General features: G+C 40.3%; 1 protein-coding gene across 3 annotated transcripts; it reads left to right on the top strand.

The window, feature by feature from the left end:
• The first annotated feature begins 6,290 nt into the window (after positions 1 to 6,290).
• Positions 6,291 to 20,697, top strand: LOC133895296 (GBF-interacting protein 1-like). 3 transcript variants are annotated; one of them, XM_062335517.1, is made up of 11 exons: positions 6,291 to 6,684; positions 9,920 to 9,963; positions 11,741 to 11,846; positions 12,224 to 12,350; positions 13,478 to 13,800; positions 13,886 to 13,990; positions 14,921 to 15,179; positions 16,290 to 16,521; positions 16,969 to 17,127; positions 17,602 to 18,102; positions 19,885 to 20,697. In XM_062335517.1, exons 1-11 carry the CDS (start codon positions 6,525 to 6,527, stop codon positions 20,164 to 20,166), a joined length of 2,298 nt encoding a protein of 765 aa, XP_062191501.1. In that variant the 5' UTR covers positions 6,291 to 6,524; the 3' UTR covers positions 20,167 to 20,697. The 3 variants fall into 3 exon arrangements, with proteins under 3 accessions (XP_062191501.1, XP_062191500.1, XP_062191502.1); XM_062335516.1 differs by having other exon boundaries at positions 14,786 to 15,179; XM_062335518.1 differs by having other exon boundaries at positions 6,621 to 6,684; positions 11,689 to 11,846; positions 14,786 to 15,179.
• The last annotated feature ends 3,172 nt before the right edge of the window (positions 20,698 to 23,869 follow it).

Raw genomic sequence — 23,869 nt, 5'->3', positions numbered from 1 at the left:
CGTGATGCCGAAGTTCTGACTGGTTACTCCTCCAGTATCAGGAGCTTGGTAAACATGAAAGATAAGAAGTTAGTTGACATGAAGTCTCATGATTATCACGTGATGATGACGCAGATGTTTCCAATTACAATTAGAGGTATTCTGCCAGACAAGGTTTGAGACCCAATCATAAAGTTGTGTTCGTTCTTCAACGCAATTTCATATACGATCATTGATCAGAACAAACTGGTAAAGCTGCAGGAAGACGTGGTTCATACTATATATCAGTTTGAGACTATTTTCTCTTCAACATTTTTTTTGATATAATGCCCCATCTAATTGTTCACATTATGGGTGAGATAAAGAGCCTTGGCCCTATGTTTTTGCATCAGATGTATCCCTTCGAAAGGTTCATAGGGTTCTGAAGAAATATGTTTGTAACCGAGGTTGCTCGGAATGTTGCATTGTCCAAGGGTGGAGTACGGAGGAGGCCATTGAGTTTTTCATTGACTACATAAAACTGAACGCGATTGATATGCCTATATCTCGCTATGAGGGGAGGCTAAAGGGAAAAGAGACAATAGGTCATACTTTAATCCATATCAAAGATCGTGTTTCATTCACTTAAGCACACTTTGCAGTTATGCAACAATCACTTGTCGTGAGCCCGCATGTCAATATGCATGTGAGCATTCTACGCTCCACAAATCCAACGAAGTCAGATGATTGGATAGCAAGAGAGCACAAAGATAATTTCGGTCATTGGTTACTGAAAGTGCATCTAGCCCCTATGTGTGATTTTGGTAATTAATGACAATATCTATGGACTAACAATGGTATTGAGTTCGTTAGTAGGTTATTTTATAGGTGATACATGGATGAGAGATATACATGAGCTCTAGGTGAATGGGGAGAATAAAAATGCATCAAGATGAATGAGCTCTAGGTGATGCTCGGGTAAGTGATGACAATACCTATGGAGTAATAATCATATTGAGAATTGCTATTAAGTTATTCCACAGGAGATGCATAAATGATGAAGCATGGATTCTTTGAGAAATGCCATGAATTTGAAGAATTATATCAAAAGTCATTGAGATTTTAATGATGCTCATAAGAAGAAGAAGAAGCTCAATAAGACTGGCAATAAGCTTGAAGGCTAAGTTACTTGACTAAAGGTATGATACTGTCAAAAGAGTTTTATGGACTAACCCATGTGCTATGTGTTTAAAAATGAGTGGGGTTAGGTTCTATATGAAGATTGACAATATGCATGAAGGCTAATAAGTTACTTGTGGAGATCAAGTAACTTAAGGTATAAAAGTTATAATTTAGGTTTTATGGACTAACCCATGTGCTTTGTGTTTGAGAGTGAGTTGGGGTTAGGATCCATAAGAAGGTATAAGTTGAATTGAAATCATATATGCCAAGAGTGAAGAACAAGAGTGGACTCCATATTTGATAAAATGAATTTCTTGAAGATGTCGAATACAAAATGGTTTTCTATGGCAAGACGGTGAAGGGCAAGCAAATGGCTTAGCGCCGAAGGACCAAGGCGGTGGTGAAGAGCGAGTGAACGCTTTGCGCCGATGGACCGTGCGAGGCCATGAGAAGCTATGGATGATTCACATTAATCATATAAAGAATTAAGAAGAGATAGAGTGAAGAATATATGGAAGTTGACAACCCTTAAGGTTTGAAAGAAAGAAGCGGTACTTGAAAATTTTCAAATGCTCAAAGTGGTTGAAACGAGTTTTACCTTTGAATTTGAGTATAGGTATGCCACACTATTAAGAGGGATGCAACGTGAGCTAATTATCGTGTCTCAATGCTCAAGAGTTTCTAACCAAACCTAAGTAAGAGTTCTTTTTAGATATCCCGGTGTGGAAAGTGTTGAAGTGTCCGAATTAGATTTTGGAGTATTCCTAATTTGATCATATGTGTTTTAGGTCATGAATTCAGTTAGTATGTGTAGCCCTCTGAATAAGCTTTCTATAGAGTCCAAAATCGTCGAAACGGACTCTGGGATCAAAAGTTATCGCTATTTTTCAGAGGTCAGCTGTGATGAACCCGGATACTCCGATGAAGGTCGGATACTCCGGGGTGGCCGGAGGCTCTTTATTTGGGCTGTTCCAGTTGACCCGGATACTCCGGTGTACTCCGGAGACTCCGGGTAAAACCAGAAAAGTTAAGTAACGGCTATTTTTTTGAAGTGAGTTATTTATATCCCCTCACCCCCATCCTTTGGGGTTACTGCAAAGGCACGAAAGAAACACTTGTTAGGAGCCAAAAGAACTCTCTCCTACTCCATTCTAGTGTGTGATTTTAGAAGAAAAGTGAGTTGGGTTGAGAGATTGGAAGATTGAGTGCAAGTGAGCTAAAATCCAATCTTGAGCACTTAAGTTCTCGGCAAGAAGTTCGATTGCGTTTGTTACTCTTGGAGGTAAAGCCTCCTAGCCAGCTAGGTGTTGCCCGGCGAGCTCCTGCGCGTGTGGTGAGCCGCGAGAAAGTTTGTGAAGGCCGATCTCGCCTCCGAAAGGGAAGGGATAAAGCTAGTGGATCGAGGAAAGCGGTTGAAAGAGACTCGACTCGTTAGAGCTTCCTCAACGGAGACGTAGGATTCACGGTGGTGAATCCGAACTTCGGGAAACAATTTTGTGTCTCCTCTTTTGTTCCTCTACCTTTGAGTTCTTGCTCAATCTTTGTGCATATTGCTAGATCTACTTATTTGTGTGTATTTTAGTGTAGGTTCTCCGTATATCTACTTGGAATCATCTCCGGGAACACACGACATCACTTGGTTTGAGTTAGAACTCTCTACCTATCCTTTATATTCAGTTTTGGGTTCAGTTCTGTACAGAATCCGGAGAATCCAAACTTTACTGGAGATTCCGGACCTATACAACCCGGAGTATTCGGACTACCCCGGATACTCTAGACAAACAGTAACTTCAGGTGTATGAACAGTGTTTTCAGCCTTTTTCAATTTAAGTTTTATTGCATATCTCTTGCTAGAATTGAATAATTTTTGTCACCTTATAATTGTAATTTTCACACATATTTAGGGTGATTGTGCTCTAGTTGAGCCTAGTATATTTAGATTTTTCACTTGTGAAAAATCTGTTAATTTATATTTCGCTACAAGTTTAGACTAACGGTAAAAGAGGACGATTTTTTGCAAAAACACCTATTCACCCCCTCTAGGTGACATCATTGTCCTTTCAGTTACGTCAACACATGATGGATAAGGATATCAACGATACTCTATTGGAATTGCTGGCTAATGTCCTGTCAACTACGATCGCACATTTCAAACATACGAGACTAACGGCTATACATTTTATACGAGAGTACAAGATAACAAGAGCACTAATCAAAATAGCGGTGTCCGTATTGATGCATATGACCGTGCTGGCAACAAGGAGACCTAATATGAATTCATATAGGAGATTTGAGAGTTTGAATATGGTGAGTTGATGGCCCCTCTGTTTCGGTGCCAATGGGTCAGGCTCCCAGGGGGAGTTAAGGTCGACAAGTACAATATGACTACTGTAGACCTGAAACTCGTCGGATACAGAGAACAACCATTTCGTGCTTGCCAATGATGTTGCACAAGTCTTCTATGTAAAGGACCCGGACCCATCTATCAAGTAGAAGCGTCACATGGTTCTTCAAGAAAAAAAGAAAGATTATCGATGTTGAGTATGTTATCAATGAAGAAGACTGCAACAAATTCGATGACCTACCTCCTTTTGGAGAGAATGTCAAACTTCCTCTCATTGATGACACTGAGGAAGCTACCTACATACGCCACGACCATAACAAAGCATTAATCATTTAATGAACACAACTTTCATGTATTTGGTGAAATTTATACAAATTTAGAATAAACTTATATTTATATCGAGGACATATATAGTGAAGAGTAACTTTTTGAAAATTCTGATCTGAGTGTTGCACTATGTGATCAGACTTACGTGACACCACTCTTTTCTCTGGTTGGAAATCTATATTATTAAGTTTGTGCATATTTAAATTGGTTAGAATTCAAATTGGATTAAAAGGAGAAAACCAAATGAAGATAGAGCTAAAAATCACAAAATTAACCAAGAATCAGTGGTTAACGTTGATTTTCCTGAAAAGAGTATGAAAAATTAAGATTAACATAATTGGTTTCACATGTTTTTATATGAATATTTCATAATTTCACTATGAAATTAACAAATTACATACTAATTAATAAAATAAATATAATTCGATGCATCTGTTATATATTTATCCAACACTTAGCCGCTCTCCTCGTTCACTCTATTCCTTCATTCAGTCAGACGCCGCTCACCTCGTTCACTCCATTCCTTCATTCAGCCTGACCTCGCTCCTGCTCCCGACGCGCCGCTCCTCCTCGACGTGCCACTACTCCCCGACCGTCGCCTCCTCCTCGGCCACCGCTTCCTCCCCGACCGCTGTTTCCTCCCCGGTCACCGCCTCCTCCTCGACTGCACCTCGATGCACCGCCTCCTCCCCCACGAGCCACCTCCTCTCTGACCGTCGTATCCTCCCTGGCTGCCGCCTCCTCTCCCACCGCACCTCGATGCGCCGCCTCCTCCCTGACGGGCTACCTCCTCCTTAACCATTGCATCCTCCCCAGCCGTCGCATCCTCCCAGGCGACACCTCGACGTGTCGCCTCCTTCCTGGCCACCGCCTCCTCTCGACGTCGGTATGTTAGGTTTAGTTCAAATTGTGTGCAAACTTGAGAGATTTTGATGCTCATGTATGTGGATGGATGCTCATATATGGATGGATGGTGTATGCTCGTGTATTGGATGTGTGGTTTAGCATGGTGGTAATCGAATTAGGTTTTCTCCTCAATGTTTGTGATGCTGGTTATCATGGAAAACCACATGAAAATATCGTAAGAAATTCTGTATTTACCTGTTTGTATCTATGTATCTCTCTTTTTTCCTCATTTTTTGTGTTTTTGTATATACTTTTGCCTGTGATGTGAATCTCTCTTTATGTGTGTATATGTGTTACTATGTATATATGTATCTCTCTAAATTTATTTATATCTTTTTATTTATAGCTTTTTCTCTATATCTCTTTCTCTCTCATAAACTCTATAAACTTCGAATAATGGTGGGATGAACTTGTTTGTGGAGATGCCTTTTCATAGGTTTAAGATTGAATGTGGAAGTTCAGTGAACTATGGTCATTACTAGTTTTCTATTTTCTTTTTTGTTCGCTTAAGAAATTATCGAAAACCTCCTCTATTTTTCGCAGATCAGGTAAGTGATGGAACTAAAAATAGAAAAATATTGCTATAAATAAAAACCAATTTTTCTATGTTTATGAAGAATTAGTTTTGAAGTAATTTTGCTATGGATTTGTCAGCTATTCAGAATTCAAAAAGCACAACTATAGTTCAAAATAGATAGTCGTATTAGTTGCAAGTTTGTAATATGTCATAGTTCATCAACTGGCACTGATAGTACACATATAAGTGTCGATTGGATCCATAAATCAGCATTGATAGTGATTTTTAGTATCAGTTCCATACCCGACACTGATAGTCAGTAATTATCAGTGTCGAGTAATCAGTGTTTGTTCAAAACCCGTCACTGTTGGGGATTTTGAATTGACACTAATGAAGATTTCTGCAGTAGTGTTGAGTATTGACCACATGATAGACAAAAAGTAGGAATTGCCATCGGGCTGCTAGTTGTACTGTGTTGCGTGCTACCTAATCCATTCCTTCTAGGGCTGTCAACGAGCCGAGCTCGAGCGAGTCCGTCACCTCAAGCTTGAGCTTGATAGAAACTTAAGCCGAGCCAAAAACTTGACCAACCCTACAATCAGGATTGAGCTTGGCTTGTTAGGGCCTCGAGCCGAGCTCAAATCGAGTCTAGAGCGAGTCAAGTTTGAGTAGCTCGCGATGCTTGAGTTTTTTGATAGCCTTATCTATGAACCACATGTTTATGTAATCACATGACATTGAGGTTGGTCGATTGGACTTTGAGTTGGATGGCGAGATAAAAAATGAACTTAGCTAAAGTGAATAGACACCGACTTTGACTTGATGGAAAGCAGGTGAAGTTAGTCGAGCTATTCGAGCTCGAGCTATTTGAGCTTGAGATCAACAAACTCGCAAGATTATAGCTAGACTTGAACTTAAATTGTCAAACTAAGCTTGAATCAAACCTATAATAAATCAAATTCGAATAACTCACTGGATTTAAACTTTTTCTAACAGCCCTAATTTCCTCCTTCCTTCTTCCCTTTCCTTTTTCCGCCTCTACCTCACCCCCTGTTCCCCTCGAATCAAAACCCCCCACAAATCTCTCTCCCACTGCTCCCTCTTTCTCTCCCCCACTCTCACCCAGCCACCCCTCGTTTCCCTTCCCCTTGCCCGCTTCCAGACCCGTTTCCTCGCAAATCTCTCTCTCTCTCGCTCGCGATACGCACGACCGCGCGCGCGTGAGGGCGTGGAAGCTAGGGGCGAGGATTCGCGGAGGCGGAGGACGAGGCGGCGGCGGCGGCGGGGGAGATGGCAGCGGGCGGTAGGGTTTCGATCCCGGCTGGGGCGCGGCGCACGGTCGCGGACATCAAGGAGATTGCCGGCGGCCACAGCGACGAGGATGTCTACGCCATGCTCCGCGAGTGCAACATGGATCCCAACGAGTCCGCCCAGAGGCTCCTCCTCCAAGGTCCGCTCCCCTGCCCCCCTCCCTCTCGCTCTCCCCTTCCTCTCTAGATTCGGTAGCTTGATCTAGTTCCCTGGTCCGACTGGGGGGTGGGGAGCGTGCGAGGTTGCTTCCACGGCGTGCCGCTCGATTCGCTCTATGCTTGGCTCGATTCGGCTGCCCCAAGGGTACAGAGAGGGTTGTGTGACTGTGGGGGTGTCATTGTAGGGTTTGTGGAATCCAGTAGGCGGTTTGGGCAGTGTCTGTGCGCCATTATTCTGTTGGTGTGAATCGAGGTGGGAGGTGTTCTTGTTTTCGTAATGGCATATGTCAAACCACTCTGCAGCGGCAGTTCTCTAAGAAGGAACTTTGCGGCATTTATCTAAAAAGAAACTTTGTAGTGGAATATCTATAAAGCGGCAACTTCACAGTGGCATATATATGCAAAAATTCTTTTTTGCATCGCCCTCAGTGGCTCTGTAGTTTCTGCTGTGTCGGTGTCTTCAGGGTTTAAAATTATCTGTGGTCCATGCTAGTTTTTTAGTGAATAAATTTTATAATGGAATTGTTCTGCATGCTATTTGTTGGTATTTGTGGTATATTGCTACTATGAAAGTTTGAGTTGTTGTTGTTGGTTCTTTCACCCTTCTCTAACACACTTTAATCTTACCCCAGCAATCTTCCCCTCTCACAAGTTTTTCCTTGGCTCCTCATTGCCCCCTTGTCATCATCCTCTTAGTGTGCTTAGTTGTCACATCAAAAGTGGCATGAGGGGAGGCCTAATGTGTGGGTTGAACGCGGCACCGGAAGCACACGTCAAAGTTGAGCTAGAGATGAGATGCATGACTAGCAAAAAGTTTGAAGCGAGGTGCGTTCCGTGGCCGAGCTCAACTAGGCTATGCAACGTTGCAATGTCTTGGTGCAGGTTGAATCCAACAAGTATAGCTCAATGTCCTAGGATATATGACGTCTTTAGCAAAGCGGCATTCAACTAGTATCTTCGGTATCCACATTTAGATTGGGTCTACAAGTATACAAAGCTATATGTGCATGTTGACGCATGTTTGAACCATTAGATATGCTTGTAGATTGGTATTTGCCGAAGTAAAATGTCCATGTGAACTCTGCTTATGGTTATCTACTTAAAGTATATTGGAGGCTTGTTGTGTCTACTCTTGAAGTATTGGAACTAGAATTGAGCTATATCATCCCACTTTGGGCCATGCAATTTTTGTTCTTCAGAGCAAATGTGGGCTATATTGATTAATTTTTTATAAACTCCACTTTGCATAAAATAGTGCTGGACATCGCATTGCCAACGGAAAAATATTTTGATTAACATTCAATCCCACACCAGTATCCTACGAATAAATGGGGTTTAGGCCATAGCTTTTCCTCATATTATTACGACCAATCCTAATTCTGGTTGCAAATCAAACTTACCTTGTGACATCTAGAAACTAGGCAAATATCTAAATATGCGAGCTTCCCGCGGCATCTCCATCATAGTTATTACGGCAGAGTGGCAAGATGTGGCGACCCACCACCTTCACACCTTTATATCGCTTATGACACATGGTGTGGCGACACCATACACACATGAAATATTCTACTATCACCATCTCCTTAATTGCAAATTAACATCCTAATCCCGCTATTTGTCGATCCTCACATCTTTCTACAAAGAGACCCCACACTGTAATTCCCTATAAGTATAGGCCATGCACAACTGCTGCCACCTCACGACCTCCCTGGCCCGAGCTCGTACTCATCTGCGGGAGCCGCTCCCTCAGCAGGGCGGCTTGCGTTGTTGCGGCGGAGGCTGCAAGCGGACGCACCGTCACTGGGGGACTTCGCGTACTCGATGGAGGCCGGATCTCAGTGGCGGTAGCGCAGGCGGGAGCGCAAGTGGACAACGAGGAGAACAGGCAGGCGGATGGCGTGGAGCATGGGCGGCGGATGCCTCTCGGTCTCGGCGGTGGCGACGGCGAAGGCGACCTGCTACTCATTGACTTGAGCTAGGATTCAAGCGGTCAGGGAAACACTAATGCGGCCTGCGGCCCACTCAAGCTTGGTCCCCCTCCTCATCACCTCTAACGAAGAGGTATGGCGCCTGCCATACAAAACTTGTCGCCACAGGACGCCGTAGCAGCGCCACGGGGACACCACGCCGATATGGCGGACGCCATACGCGCTTGCGCCGTGGTGAGACTCGGATTTTCGCCACGCCGATATAGCAACGATATGGCGACGCCCTAACAACTATTATCTCCATTCCCCACCAGTTTATGCATTTGTGCAGCACCATCCTTTGATGGGTCAGCCATTTGTTCATTATATTTTGGTCGGTTGTACTGTTAGTGTTATATACTATTTTATTTGGCTCATGCAATGTTCTGTGGCCGCAACGAGGAATAGGATTGTGAGAACATGCAATTCAATTGAACGGGTGTGTCAATTATCACATAATTAACAGTTTTTTGCGCGCTTGTTTTTCTCTAACTCTTTTTTTACGGACCAACATCTTGTGAATAGCTGCTTTGTCATGAAGTGCGCCCAACCAAGCTTTACGTTTTGCCTCACCACAAAATTAATTTCTGTCAAATATACCATGCACTGAAGTTGTCTTGGGAGGATAGCCCTGCTATTTTATTGCAAATAATGCATAAGTTAGAAACAAGTGTCTTTCTCTCGCACTCTCTGGTGATCCGATAAACTAGAAGTGAGGGAAATTCAGAAAATGTAAGGTTGTGGCTTTATTTGTATGGCCATGAACCACTCAGCCCCTAAGAAATGGTTAGGCTTTGTTATGCAGATTAGGTGAACAAGTCTTTTCAAGAACCATAGTTATGATATGATACTAAAATTAGTAAGATTCTTCATAGTTGATAGGATTCCACCACATAGTAACACAAAACTGACCTTTACTTCGTCGATGTCTTGTTTTTTCCTTTGGACATGCATACATCATGCACATATTAGTGACTTGAGCCCAGTTTTTTCGTTTACTCCTCTATTGTTTAAAATGTTTGGACCTTTCAAAGTCTGAATATAAGTTTGGCATGTTACTATGCGATGGCCATAATTTTTCACAGTTATATTGGGGTATGTGGAATCAATGGCTATGGTATAGAGTGTCGGTCTATCCTTGTGCTTTGTTTTGTGCCTTATTTTTGTTTCTATATTTTTTTGCATACTTTATTAATGAATGTAACCTGTGCTTCTCTACAAAACTTAGTATGTCTTTTTTAAATTTCAGATACCTTCCATGAGGTGAAAAGGAAGCGTGACAAGAAAAAGGAGGTAGGGTGATCGTTCCATCTATCTCTGTTCCTTTCTCTTTCAAAGTATGATTCCATCACTAGTCACCAGTTCTTTGCATGTTGGCAAAGCTTAAAATGTTGATCAGAATGAATTATCTTCTTGTTCGAGGCTAGGTTTAACAACGACATTCGGTCCATCATTCTCTTTTCTTATAATTATTTTCGAAAATTTGTGTCAAAATGCTTTTTTGTGGTTGAATCATGTTATTTCGAGATGACTTAGGCTCTGTTTAGCATTGCCACTTTCAGATAGATTGGTGTTTGGTTAGCTGTTTTCTCTCATGCAAACGGGGTTACTGCTATGCTCGAAAAGAAAATAAGAAGGATCAGCAGTTTGCTGAAATAATTCGTTAACTATGACATGATTTGCCAAACATGTTGCTTGATTTATGGCAACTGCTTGCAGTTTGAGAAATAAGCACAACACAGCAACCTCAAGTGTCCCTTATTCTGGTGCTTATGCTCAGAAGCATTATTGCTAGAAATATGTACCTGTTTCAATGTAGTGGGGGTATGCTGATTCAGTCCCTAGGCAGTAGATGCTGCATTCTAGTTATCATTGTTCTTAAGGCGTCACCTAGGCGGTAAGGTGCCCTCTGGTGCAAGTCGTTGCCCTCGCCTTTGACAAGGAGGGCGGAGGAAGGGGGTGGCAGCATGGAGGCAAGGGGGTGGCTAAATGGAGATAACATCTCGCTACGAGAAGACATGAAATAAGTCCAAGTGCGGCGAGAGAAATCATCTATGCAGATAATATAGTAACTACAACCCTTTTCGAAACTAAGGGAGCCGGATCCCATACATCTAAATGAACAATATCAAAAGGATGTTAAGACACTGACTCACTATGAGGATAAGGAAGCTGAATCTGTTTACCAAGCTTACAACCCTGACAATCTAAAGATGCATCTCCTGAGGCATACCCTAAAAGACCACATGAACTAATAAAGATAGATGCGACCAGGGCATGGGAGGGGGAGATGGGTGTGGTGGTTGAGATGGGCTGGCATGGTTGAGTGGGCTGAGCCCCTAAGCTGGCTCATCTCTTTTCTTTTTCCCTTTTCTCTTCTATATTTTCCGCTGAGCCCCTATGTGTCGCTTCGGTGTCCGCCATAAACACCTAGGTGGTATGATGGGAGTGAGTTGCCACACCTCGCCTTACCGCCTTAAGAACAGTGCTAGTTATATCATATTTGAAGGCTTATTTGCTAAAATATAACTGAAAACAACACCCAGGCTTAAGTAGTCGTACATTAGTAAATAATTATCAATGTTCGACTTTTTGTTTCAAATTTTGCAGTCAATATATTTTGAAGTATCCAAATCATGCACATCAGCACATGGTATCAATATCCATAGATTTGGCTTCAGTAATCACTATAGCACAAGTTATTCTGATTACTATTTTAGAAAATTTGATAGTCAAATCTGAAAAAATAGTTAAACATTGACAAGCATGTATCACAATTATGAACGAAGGCAGTACTGATTTAGAGTAGGCTTCAACATGGCTATCACAGTAATCTCATTCTAAACACATAGCCAAGGTGCATATTAGTACATGTCGAGCTGGCTCACTCCTATTTACATCACGTAGTACAGAAACATGGATAATGTAACATTCTTTGATTCAGTTTGTCAAAATCTGCAGTATTATGAAATTGTCATGCAATCTCAGCCAAATCATTGACTATCTTGTGGTTGCAAGGTACTATCATGTATTAAATTGATTCCAGCATCAATTTTAATTCTGCCCACAGGGTAGCAAAAAACTATTGGATCCTCGGTGGAGACCTGTCGTTCAGGGACAAGGTGGAAAGATTGGTCGAGGGAACAATTCTTCACGCAATTTGGCCAGCTCTAATGGTATTTTTAGACCATTCTCCTGGCTAAGAATCTTAGAAAAAGCATTGTATTTAATTCAAAAGGCATTAGTTTTGTTTTTACATAGACTACATGCTACCTTATTACACTTCGAATATTCCATGTTCATTTTTGGGAAATTTCTATGGTCAAATGTGCATATGTTGATGTGGAAAAATACCGATTACAATTTAGAGCTGCTTTGGGTACAAACCTTTTGACAAACGATCTTCCAAAACATTCGTACCTGATCATCCATGTTAATTCTTCTTCTGACATGACATAGTCATATAGTAAACTCATAAACACTTTTTCCCTGTTAAATGATACAAAATCAATAGCTTATCTATTATAATGTTCGTAATTTTATGCCATTGAAGATCCTGCTGGAAGAATTGCTATTTCTGGAAAGGAGAATATAATAAATGAGATCATGGAGAAAGGCAGTGGTTCTACTCCAACCATCAATACAAATATGGACGACAAAACTTCTACTTCCATACCAAGGTATCCATATTTTTTCTGGAGTGGACTTTGTTATGAAGTCTGTCTTTATCAAATTCCTTTTCAGTTCTTTTATGTCTATAAGTAATAAGTCCCTAAACTATTTCAGATTGTGCAATCAAGTTGTCTGATTTTAGTTTTATTAATTTGAACCACCGAACTATTTACTTTAGTGCAATGCAATCAAGTCCTTTAAATCTCATTTTGTTGCTCTGAGCCCCTCTAGTATCTGGATTTGTTCAATTAAGCCTCTTTACTACCAAAAACTGTCTTACGGGCCCTTTCTTTCAAGCTACATATATGTTATATAGGTCTTAATTTGAGCCAGTGAGGATTGGTAGCTGAAATTTTATAAAATAATTATCAGATGGACTTATTTCACATGTATGTAACTTGGTGTGTGCTGGAGCTCTATGTTTGAAATGGTTATTAGTTGATCCTTTTATATAGTGGTTTTAATGTAGCTGTGATGGCCTGAGAAAGTTTTACTTTTGTAAAGGAAGCAAGGCAACGATTGATCTGGGATAAGTCAAGGAGTAAAGTGTTTTCTTGTTTTATAATATGAACTTTCCATAAAAGTGTTATTTGACCCAACTCCTGATTCTGCATCTCCTTGTGTTGACTGTAGATTAACAATTTTGCAGAAAGTGCTTGTGTTTTTTGTTGTAACTTGTTTACGTTTGTTGAGCCTTGTGGTTGGTATGTTACTGATTTATTTTAATGAATCTGCAAAGGCACGTTCTCTTCAAATTGTCTGTTTTTAGATTCTTATTGGCAACAATAAAATTTATGGCCGATTGTTTTCAAGCTGTATTTTTACTGAACTCCATTGTCATATAAACAGAATTTGCTAGTTAGCAAAATTGTTTCATCTCAAAAAGAGGGAATCACTGTTCATGATTTCCATTATCAGTTCATGCTTACACTTTTTTACTGAAAGGCATTTTTTTTTGTGTCGGATAGTTACACAGCAGGATCCACTTTTGTGTGACATTGCCACATATTACTTTGGTGATTTCCTCCTTTTTAATGCAGTGATCAATTTATAAATGTAGATTTTGAATCTGCCTTCACGCTTACCTCATGAGTAAATACAACTGAACTTTCTAACTTTATTGCTCCAATGACAGTTCGTCAAGTGGTCTTTCCAACGGCCCATCTCAACCGGTTGATCCTGCTGCTGTCGTGGTGACAAATTCTAGTGCTGTTGGCGATGCGATAAAGTCTGGTCCAACAGCCTTTGTTGATTTGAAAGGCAGTCTTCCGTCTGAGGGCGCAATCACTGTTGCAGGTCCAAATGCACTGCAATCAGCATCAATGTCAGATCCTGTGCTTGTGCCTTCCCCAGATTCTCACAACCTTGGTGATGTTGGTGCTCCCAGACAAGCTATTGGAAGCAAGAAGACGTCAGTAGAACATAAGGTGGGGCGTGATTTACCAGCAGACAGTAAAGGTATGCTAGAATTCAGTCGGAGTGTTTCTCTGTAGTTTAAGCGAATGTTTAGATATTTGGTACTAACTGTTTTTTATACTGTTAGGCTCCTCCCAACAATCTGGCTCATCATCATTTGGACGGTCTTCTGGTAGTAGACCATCTTCTAGCTATAGTAATAATTCACAACAGTCATCGGGATCCCAAAAAGGTATTTACCATATTCCGGACCTTATTGGATCATGTTGTCCGTATTGAAGTCATGAAGTGTCCTTTTGTTCCTCTGCATGTAAAACTAGTAATACTATGCTTGATTGTGCTTGGTGAGTGGTTCCTTCTAGCTTAGGGATATCAAGTGGCCATACTCTTTGTTTTAAAGTACTCTTGAATTTGGACTGAATGTGTCAAGTAACAAATGTTTTAAAATGATGTATATTTTATACCTAACTAGTATATAATAGTTTAACCTGGTGTTTCCCTAAGTTTGTCTTTTTGTTGATCTGTGAGCAGCATGTTGATAATGTTGGGCGTAACTTTATTTTTTTTAATGTTCTTGCCCTTACTTTTGAGCATTTGGAGCAAAATGGTATAATCTTTTAGTCAGAAAGTACTTGCTGTAGTACCCCATCTCGATACAGTTCAGGATCAAAACATTGTTAAGCTGGTACTGATTTTTGTCTGGTTTGCATGAAATCCTGACAGACTGGTAAAAGGAAACTTGCCAGGAATTTATACAATTTAACCCCTGAGCTCCATGCAACCTGGTTGTCCTTGACCGTACATCTGGGCTCTGGCTAGTACTAGTTTTTGAAACCTTGCTTGCTGTGGTATCTGTTGTACAACTTGCTGAGTGAGGTATACAATTGCTATTTGATTTTTTGTGTCTGGAAAATCATGATTGTTAAATTTTTATTGAATTAAACATCTTAGTTTTTATGCTGCCTTCTATTTTTCTGAATGCCTTGTCGTTTTTTATTGATGATCATTTGAAACATCTGTCATCTAGTTATGCCAAATAAAGAATGGAAACCAAAACCAACAAGCACAACTGCTTCCCAAGCAACTGAAAATGTTATCATACCTGATGATGTACCTTTGGCTGCTGACACTGTTCCCCAATCTGCTTCAATATCAAATTCAGTTAGTAAGGAAGATCTACTGAAGGTGGACAAAATCTTCAATGATCTGCAATTATCAGATAAGCAACATGTGATAATTCCAGATCACCTTCAGGTTTCCGAGTCAGAAAAATATGGTCTTAGTTTTGGAAGCTTCAACACCAGTTTTCAGCAGACTATGGGCTCTTCAGATCCTGAATGCGCAAAGAGCTCTTCTCTACCTGAATATGATTCATCTCAGGAATTGTATGGCATTGGTGATGAGCCTCAATCTATCCCAAGGTCAGTTTTAACTTCTTTTCTCGTAACTATTCTCAGACCTGTATTTACATGTCATACTATTAAGCTGTTATTGGGTAATTTTTGACAGCATTAGGATCAGCTTTATCTCATTTCTTCTAGTTTGATGATTGATTTATAAAGTACTACAGTAAGCTATTATAATCACTAGTTGCTGCTATATTTCAAGAATGCTTGCTTGTGACTTGGTTCATTTAGCGCTACCGTTCAGTTTAGTTCGTGAGGAGTTAACCACTGATTTAAATCTACTCATTTCCAAAAAATCTACCTACCTTATTTTGCGATAGTGATGTGTGAAGACCATGGACACATTTTTAGCTTTTTTTTTTACGTGCACAAACATGGCACTCCCTCATGGGTACTTAACGTCTACCTGGTTGCATTTCATTCCTTGTCCAATGCATGCTGTGGAAGTTCAAGAATATTAGATTGCATTGGTTCGTGTATTAGTACTAGTATATTCAATCCTTAACCATGATCCAAAAGGATTTTTTTTTTCTGCATAGCGATGTTTTGGTATTTAGTAGGCATATCTATCTCTGCTGCCTTGATACTATACTTGGGTCGGTCATATAAACTTTATCGTCAAAAAAAATTATGCTACTTGTTTCCAGTATACTACATTGTCTCAGATACTGTACCCATGTTAATTTTCTTTGCAAAGCTGTATTGTTGTTCTAGCATACATATGTTTTGTAGGATTCTCGATGTTTTCTTGTAGTTTTAGTTTATTACATAATCTAGAGTGATGCGTGGATTTACATGTAATTATGTGTACTCATTTTTTTTTGCGATTAAAAAGAAGATGCACACACCACTACACACGCGCACCATACGCACACCACACACAAGTGTGCCCCCATCACACGCATAGAAACATGCACCACCATGAGCACTCAAAGCATTGAACGCACTCACATGAATAGGTCGTCGTAGTGCGATTCCACCTACCAGGGTGTGTTTGATATCCAAAAATGTTGTTCTGATGTTAGACATAAGCTTTGTTCTATGTAAATCATACAGTTATAAAGTTTGTGATACTTTTCAACAGTATTTGTTCTTAGAATTTTTTTATTTCTTATCGAAATGCAGAGATCAAAATTCATCCTCTGCCGTGAAAGAGGAAGCTGACCCGGTTCCTGAGCAACAACTACCTTCTTCAAATCTAGAAAAATATTCAGCCTCGGCAGTGGAGAGTTTCTCTATTGACCATCATAGGGATGATCCAGCTACTTCCGGGGTTTCCCAATCTGCAGTAGTTCATACTGCGCCGCCTTACTCGACATTGGAATTGGCACCAGGATCACATGCGAATCAGATTATGGTAATAGAAAAGTCTGAATCTCAGGCATGTGGTGCTACCCTTGCACTAGATGCAGCTGAACTTTTATTTGGCTTTCATTTAACGGGAAAAAATGTTTTGATAGTACCATCTTGATAGCATCAAAGTGTAGCAGTTATATTATTTTACACTCAGTAATATCACAAAAGAGTAAATTTCAGAAAACTACATTATGATTGGAAAAACTATCACAAGACTTTACGTTCAGGAATCAATTTCCACAGAAAAATGCAGCCAAAAGCTTCTTAACTTGTGGCGTTTGGTTTAGATGCCAGAAAGGTGGCCTGCAACACTTCCCAGTGACACATTACACCTTAATAACTTAAGGGTGTCAACCAAACATACCTATTGGTGCTTATAGCAAAGAGGTGACATTATAGTTTATCTGCACAAATGCTCTGATTTACAGCACTGTAAAATTGTGTACAGGTACAAAAGCCAATTGATTTATCTACAAGTTATTATATGCAATCGTATCAACCTACAACTGATGCTGATGAACGGCTGTCCCCATATCTTGCTGCTGAAGCTGCTGGCAAGTACAGGAATATTCCAGTCCTTCCTACTCAAACTGGTCAGGATCAAGAGGTTTGCATCTCAAGTACTCAACTCTGCATCACAACCAAGTCATTGTTTTGTCTAGGTCTGGTGGTGTTAGAAACTTAGCCTATTCTTAATAACATTAATTACAGTTTTCAGCATGCCATCACAAGACCAATTAAGATTGCTGCAAGTTTAGCACAATTGTTACAAGCACAGACTTTCAAATATTCAAAATTACTCTGGGTTACTGGTCAACGTTTGTCTGGTGGATTACACTTATTTGCAATCACCTGATCTTTCTTCATTCAAATATCATGCTGTCATAAAACTGTTATGTGTCAATCGTCAATGTTGGCTGTTGAGAAAATGTCTGGTCTTTTTGACTTTTATAATATTCATTGCTTTGTTGGCTAGGACTCGCATGGTTATCAATTTTCTGTTGGACCAAGTTCATATCTAGTGTATCAGGAGAATATTATCCTTCCCTATTTATTTATTTATCTGTGTTAATTATTACAGGGAAATAATTCACTGCTGCTTGCTTCATCTGTTCCTGCTTCGGTTGCTACCGCAGCTGCTGGAGTTATACCAACTTCAGTTGCTATCCCTCAACAGTATGTTCCTCTATTTCATCAGTCTTTGGGTGTTCATCTACCACATTTTCCAACAAATTATGTCCCATATAATCAATACATTTCACCATTTTTTATTCCACCCCCTACTCTTCACCCATTTTTGGGCAACACAACATTTCCTCAGCCACCTTCAACTGGGGCCATGTACCCAGCTCCTGGAAGTACAGGAGTTCTGCCACCTGTTAAATACTCAATTCCTTCATACAAGCCTGGTGTTAACACTGGGAGCCAGGCATCTGTTGGAAATTCTGGTGCCTATGGAACATATGGTTCTAGTCCATCAGTCTACACTAATAACACAAACGTTTCTTCTGGAAATCCTGCAAATGATGATTTTACTTCATCTCAGTTCAAGGAAAACAGCATCTATATCGCTGGGCACCAGGTATTTTTACTTTTGTTTATATATAAGAAAAGGCATGCTGCCTTAAGGCATCATTATTTAATATATTTGAAATATACTTGTTCAAGAATTTTAGAACTTTCATGATTAAATTTATTTTGCTGAGAGCTTTGAAATGAGGTGATTCAGTGATAAGGACAAAAACTATTAATGCTGTTTCATGATTAAATTTTATTATGACGCATTCTGGAAAAATAAATTTATAGGCCTCGAATTTGAAATTAAGGACATCACTGTTGAGTGCATTAGGTGGTAGGGTGGGAGGAAAATCTTATGGGACCTGGTCTATTTTCTCATCAAACTAGACCCTCTCCATACATTGACACGTGGCATAAAAAAAATCTGAAAGCATTAATCAATCAATATCCTAATCTCTCTCCTCCCCATTGCCTTCCCATGGCCTAGTCGACCATAATCCCTGCCGCTGAACAAGCGAACACATGCGATCGCTGCCTATAAGACTTCTTGTCACTGTGCACAACGCCATAAACGGGTTGTCTCCTCTATTAGTAAGCTGCGCTATGCGCAGCGGCTACCTCTCTCCACTCTCCAGCACACACCCCTTCAAATGACAGCAACAATTAAGACCCGGTGTTGAGGATGCAGATGCTTGGAGTTGATTTGATCTTGGGAATCGATTCATCAGTTTTTCTTGCATGCATCTTAGGTGCTTCGAAGCTAGTAATCTGTAAAAAATCCCTCAACCATCTGAGAGATCGAGAGATGTAAGGTGTGACATTAATGATTTCATTGATGACCGTGGCAAATCAGATTGGAGCACAGTCATACTGAATGTTTTTCCTGTCTAGCCCTCAAGGCCCGCCGTGGCAACGAGCAGGAAGTCGTGGCCGCTGCAAGCGTGGGCAGCGGTTCTGTTGTGCGAACTCGGAGCGGAAGAGAGAAGGGAATGGGAGGTGGGAGAAAAGGATATCGGTGGTTCAATGCTTTAAGATTTGTTATCCCAGGTGTCAACAGATGGAGAGGGATCCAGCTTGATGGGAAATTAGACCAGGTCCCATAGGATTCTCTTCCGGTAGGGGTGAGATCCCCTACCATCCAGCTTGGCGATTATTTTTTTCTAGTACCAATCCCCCTGGCAAAACTGGACTCTAGACAAAAACCAATCTGAAACTGGCTGTATCTATACAGTGCTGTGGTGCATGTTATGCCACAACAATAGTTCTGCTATTGTGGTAATAACATTTTGGGCTAAAACAACTAAGAAGCATAAGAAATATTTGAATAAATGTACAGAACATTACAAATAAGAAGCTGCATGTAATAATTACGGCGCTTATCATTGTTAGGGCTTGCTGGACTAGTGAACTTTGAAAATAGGAAGATGTAGAGTTTATCATTGTTAGGGCTTTCAGTGGTTGCAGTGGGATTTTACCTGATTCTGTGGATCTTCTTAATAAAGGGCAATGTAAAAAAAACAAAGGGAAAATCCACTTGGCATTAATCATATTTATCCGCTTCACAACCCAGTTCACCCTTTGAACTTCCAAGGTTAATATATACATGGGACCACTTAGTGGTATACATAATTGATCCATTTTGTGTGTCTGCAGTGCTTGTTTCATTTGCATTTTGCGTTTTGCGCACCTAGCTTGCTAGTTACCGATTTTCCCGAACTGGTCTGCTACTTTACCAATCTGTGTATGGCAATCTTATGATCATACAGCTTTGTTTTCTCTTTTATAAACCTGTGTACCTGTACCTGTGCTGTCATTTTTTACTTAATGTCTGCTAATTGTTAACCAGGCCGAAGGCTCCACCCTATGGGTTCCAGCACCTGGACGTGATATTTCTGGTCTCCAGGTCAATTCCTTCTACGGTCTCCCTCAGGGGCAGGTAACATTTGCGCCTCAAGTTGGCCATGGTCCTTTTGGAGGGATCTACCACCCGGCACAAACTATGACAGGAGCTGCTGTTCATCCACTTCTCCAGCCATCACATACCATGACTGGATCTGTTGAAATAGTGGGGGCACCTGGCAGTGTTTACCAGCAGCCACAAGCTCAGATGAATTGGGGAAATTACTGATAGGTTACGACAAATTGCTTTTCTCGAGTGTCTATAACGATGCATTTGCCTGGGAGTAAGTTTCAACATAGATGGACTTGATCAGAAGTGTATATATGTTCTCAGCATGGCTGACCTGCAGGGGAGGGTCGTGGATTCCAGAAGCTTACAGATTGTTGTGGTTGTGCTTCTATTTGTAGCAGATACTGGCCATGAAGTTTGGTTGAGTTTGTCTGCTCAGGTTCCTTGCTGTGGCCTTTCTAATATAATTTTAGCCTCTTCTGTCCCACCATTTAAAGTTGCTGCAAGAAGCGTGAGTTTTGTTCTCGTATCCCCGTGAGGTTATAGATTACTTCAAAGCAATGAAATCGAGCCAGTGGATTTTCATTCTTTCCGCTGCTTACATGTACATTAAATTTTGGTACTGCAAGAATGTGTAACAACTGTTGTACTTGGTGTAAAACAAGCGGTACAAACACTCAGTTGCGGACCTTGCAGCTAACTACAATTAAGTACTTTGAATGACTTACTGAGCACGTTTGTTTTCCTGCAGTCCAAGCTTAGTGAAAAGTTCATTGCATTTTTTTCATTCTTTTTAATTTCAGTTTAATCTCCTTTCTGTTGGGTCAAAGGAGCATACATGTTACTCAAATGCAAAGGCGAACAACCCCCTGTCCATTATTTAGATCTGCATAGTTCCTTTGATACGTGAAAAACGGCATATGCTTCCATTCATTTCTTGTTCATGGTATTGCGCTTGTACTCTATGGCCTGTTTGAAGGGATCCAAAACACAGGCTTTATGCTGGGAGGGCATTTTACTATAATTACTATTTATACATTGATTATCTACATTTAGCCATGATGATATACGTAGGGCACAAAGGTGGTGTTTAGAACTTGTGTATGGATACGGGAATGGGATGGTACTAGATTTTGTTTGGTTCGTTATGTGTGGGACTTTCAGCAATTCTAAGATTGCACAAATATTATGCCCTTCATTATGCGGATAGAACAACTACTGCACTAGGTATATCCATGCTCTATGGATGGTGGTTCGTTATTCACGATGCAAGAGTAGATGCAACCTATGCGTTAAGGAGAGACAATATGGAGCCTTTTGAATTCTGACCCGATGTCGAAACGATAGCAGGGCAACAAATCGTCTAGGAGTAGAAAACACGAATTAGAGTAAACTAGAGGTTCTTCTCGCGTATTCAGAATTTGAAAGAGCAAAACTGGTACCAGCTCTGGTAGTCTAGCAGGATTTCATACCTCTGTTTAAGCTGATCAAGGCTTCTTAGCTGTAATAATTGATTTACAGATGACATTTATACTAGGAAGAAACCTACTGGCTAAATTTACTTCAAAGTCACAACTAGGTTACTGAGGCTCGTGCAGTTCAACTTTCTAGACAGCTTGAATTCAGTAAGTTTTTGGCACCATTCAAAGCACTGTTTAAAAAATTAGCCCGCCTACGCGCTAGGCGTAACCCTCCCGCTTAGCGCCTAATTGCCGCCTAGGCGCTAGTTCGCCACCTGACCACCCGCCTAACGCTTTTTTAAACACTAATTCGAAGTGAATGCAAAGACGTCGTAATGGTGGACCACACATGCTTGAGCACAAAATGGTTTTGCTGACTTGACTCAGAGAGCATGTTGAGGGGTGCGGTGCTATCCATTATAGAAGCATGTAGTCCTCCCAGTCTGTCTAAATTCAATCAAAGAGGTAGAGAGCTGTGCCATGGATATATGAATTGTAATCTTGGTTATAGTATTGCCAGATCCGAACACAGGGCTACTTTATTTGTTTGCCATATCATCGCTAGGTGTTCATGGAATAAATATAGCAGGTTGGTCTAGTAAGGGGTGGCCAAATGAGTGTCTTCTTGTAATTGGTGTTTCATGCGTCTTCTCTTGCATATGGTTAACGTGATGGTGATGGGGAACACCCTTGGGTTCACCATTTACATGCTGTTGACTCTGGTTTACATAACATCGGTGGGGTCTTGTGGTTCATACCATCCATCTTTTCCCAATGTAATCAATATGATGTAGTCATCACTTATCCAAGAAATCAGGTGCATGTCTTTTCACTGGGATCAGGGCCGGTTCTGATATTTTGGTGGTCCAGGACGAGATTAAAAATATGGCCATATTAAATATAAATTTTAAAATATTTACGTACCACAGTGGCTCAAAGCAATAGTGGTATTTTTTTATATCAAATAAATAGCAGTTGTATGTATCATATGGAAAAACTAGCATACCCTAGTACACAATAACATAAACAGAGAAAATAAGATATAGATGAAACATATGACTATATGATAAAGTAAAATAAAGACATACTTTTCAGTCAAGTCTCTGTATTTATCAGCACCAAGATTAGCAATCACGACTCCATCACCCAACTTGAAAACAGAAGCCAGCTTATCATAAATCTAAAACAAATATAAGAATATGATTATACATGTTAGGCACAATGAATGTAGCTAAGCTTACAAAGTAAAATTACATGTGAATATAACTTTACCTGTGGAGATCATCCGAAACAATTTCTTCTAACATTTACAGAAGCGAAGTCACTAATGATGATATCAACATCAATCTCATCTAGTAAATTTTCTCAATGCATAAGGTCGCCAAACCAGTTAGCCTTTCTTGAGATATTACTGACCTCAAATAGTTCTTCAATAACTTCAACTTTGAAAAGCTTCTTTCAGCCGATGCCACAGTCACAGGTACGCTTGCTACGCCCTTCCTCGTCTCTGGATTCAATAGAAGCCCAAAGAGGTGCATATGGTACCCAAAAATAAGATTCGATAAGCAATAGAAACATTAGGATAGCAGCCCACTTCTCTAACAAATTCAAAAACCTCCATAGCAGACATTGTTCTATCCGGCAAAGTCAATTGCATAACCCTTAATTCAGATATTAGATCATTTAACTCCACATCAGATGAACCATGCAGATAGAAAGTTTTTTCAAATTTAGTGCAGCAATCTGTTAGTTCAATATTATTCAGTGACTTCAAGGCGTTTGAACTCAGTAAAAACCCGAATATACCTTGAAACACTTGGAGTTCTTCAAATCTATTTTTCAATGAAGTTGTTGCCATATCAACCATGACCAAAAAGTAATTAACTTCAAATGCCTTCTCGGCTTGCAGTATTTCTTCATTGCAATCAATTTCATCAAATTGTTTCTTCCTAAGAGCTCGACGTTTTACTGGAAACGATGGCTCAACACCCATTTCAGATGCAAGGTCTTTGGCAATGTTCAAACTAGATGCATACCCTTCATTTCTGTACTTGTCAAAGTATTGAACCATACCTTCAATTTGGTGCAAGGCAGATTCGATGCATATGGATGATGATTGCAACTTCTTGCTCACAGTATTTACAGCAAATAAAATATCATACCAAATAACCATGCCAAGTATAAACTCAAAGCTACCAAGAACATCGAATAAATTTTTTGCATCACTCTTGTCCTTGGGTTCGGTATCACAAGCTTGATGTAACTCACAAAGCTGACCTTAGATGAGAAGCTTGATATCTAATTGCTTTAACACTGTTGATTCAACTCTCCCAACTGGTATTGCTCAATGATTTCACAGTCAAACTTGGAACATGATCAAGTAATACTTTCCATCTTTTGGTAGAACCAGAAAATAATACATATATTCGTTGCACAATACCGAAAAATGAAATAGCTTTAAC

The sequence above is a fragment of the Phragmites australis genome, chromosome 16 (assembly GCF_958298935.1).
Source record: "Phragmites australis chromosome 16, lpPhrAust1.1, whole genome shotgun sequence".
Classification (NCBI taxonomy): domain Eukaryota; kingdom Viridiplantae; phylum Streptophyta; class Magnoliopsida; order Poales; family Poaceae; genus Phragmites; species Phragmites australis.
Note: the sequence above shows the minus strand (reverse complement) of the source record. Positions and strands in the feature narration are given on the sequence as shown.

Excerpts from the sequence above, each read along its gene's own strand:
- LOC133895296 (XM_062335516.1), top strand. The coding sequence starts at position 6,525 with ATGGCAGCGGGCGGTAGGGTTTCGATCCCGGCTGGGGCGCGGCGCACG. Across the intron at positions 6,685-9,919 it reads CCAGAGGCTCCTCCTCCAAG|ATACCTTCCATGAGGTGAAA; the intron begins GTCCGCTCCCCT and ends TTTAAATTTCAG. Across the intron at positions 16,522-16,968 it reads CACATGCGAATCAGATTATG|GTACAAAAGCCAATTGATTT; the intron begins GTAATAGAAAAG and ends AATTGTGTACAG.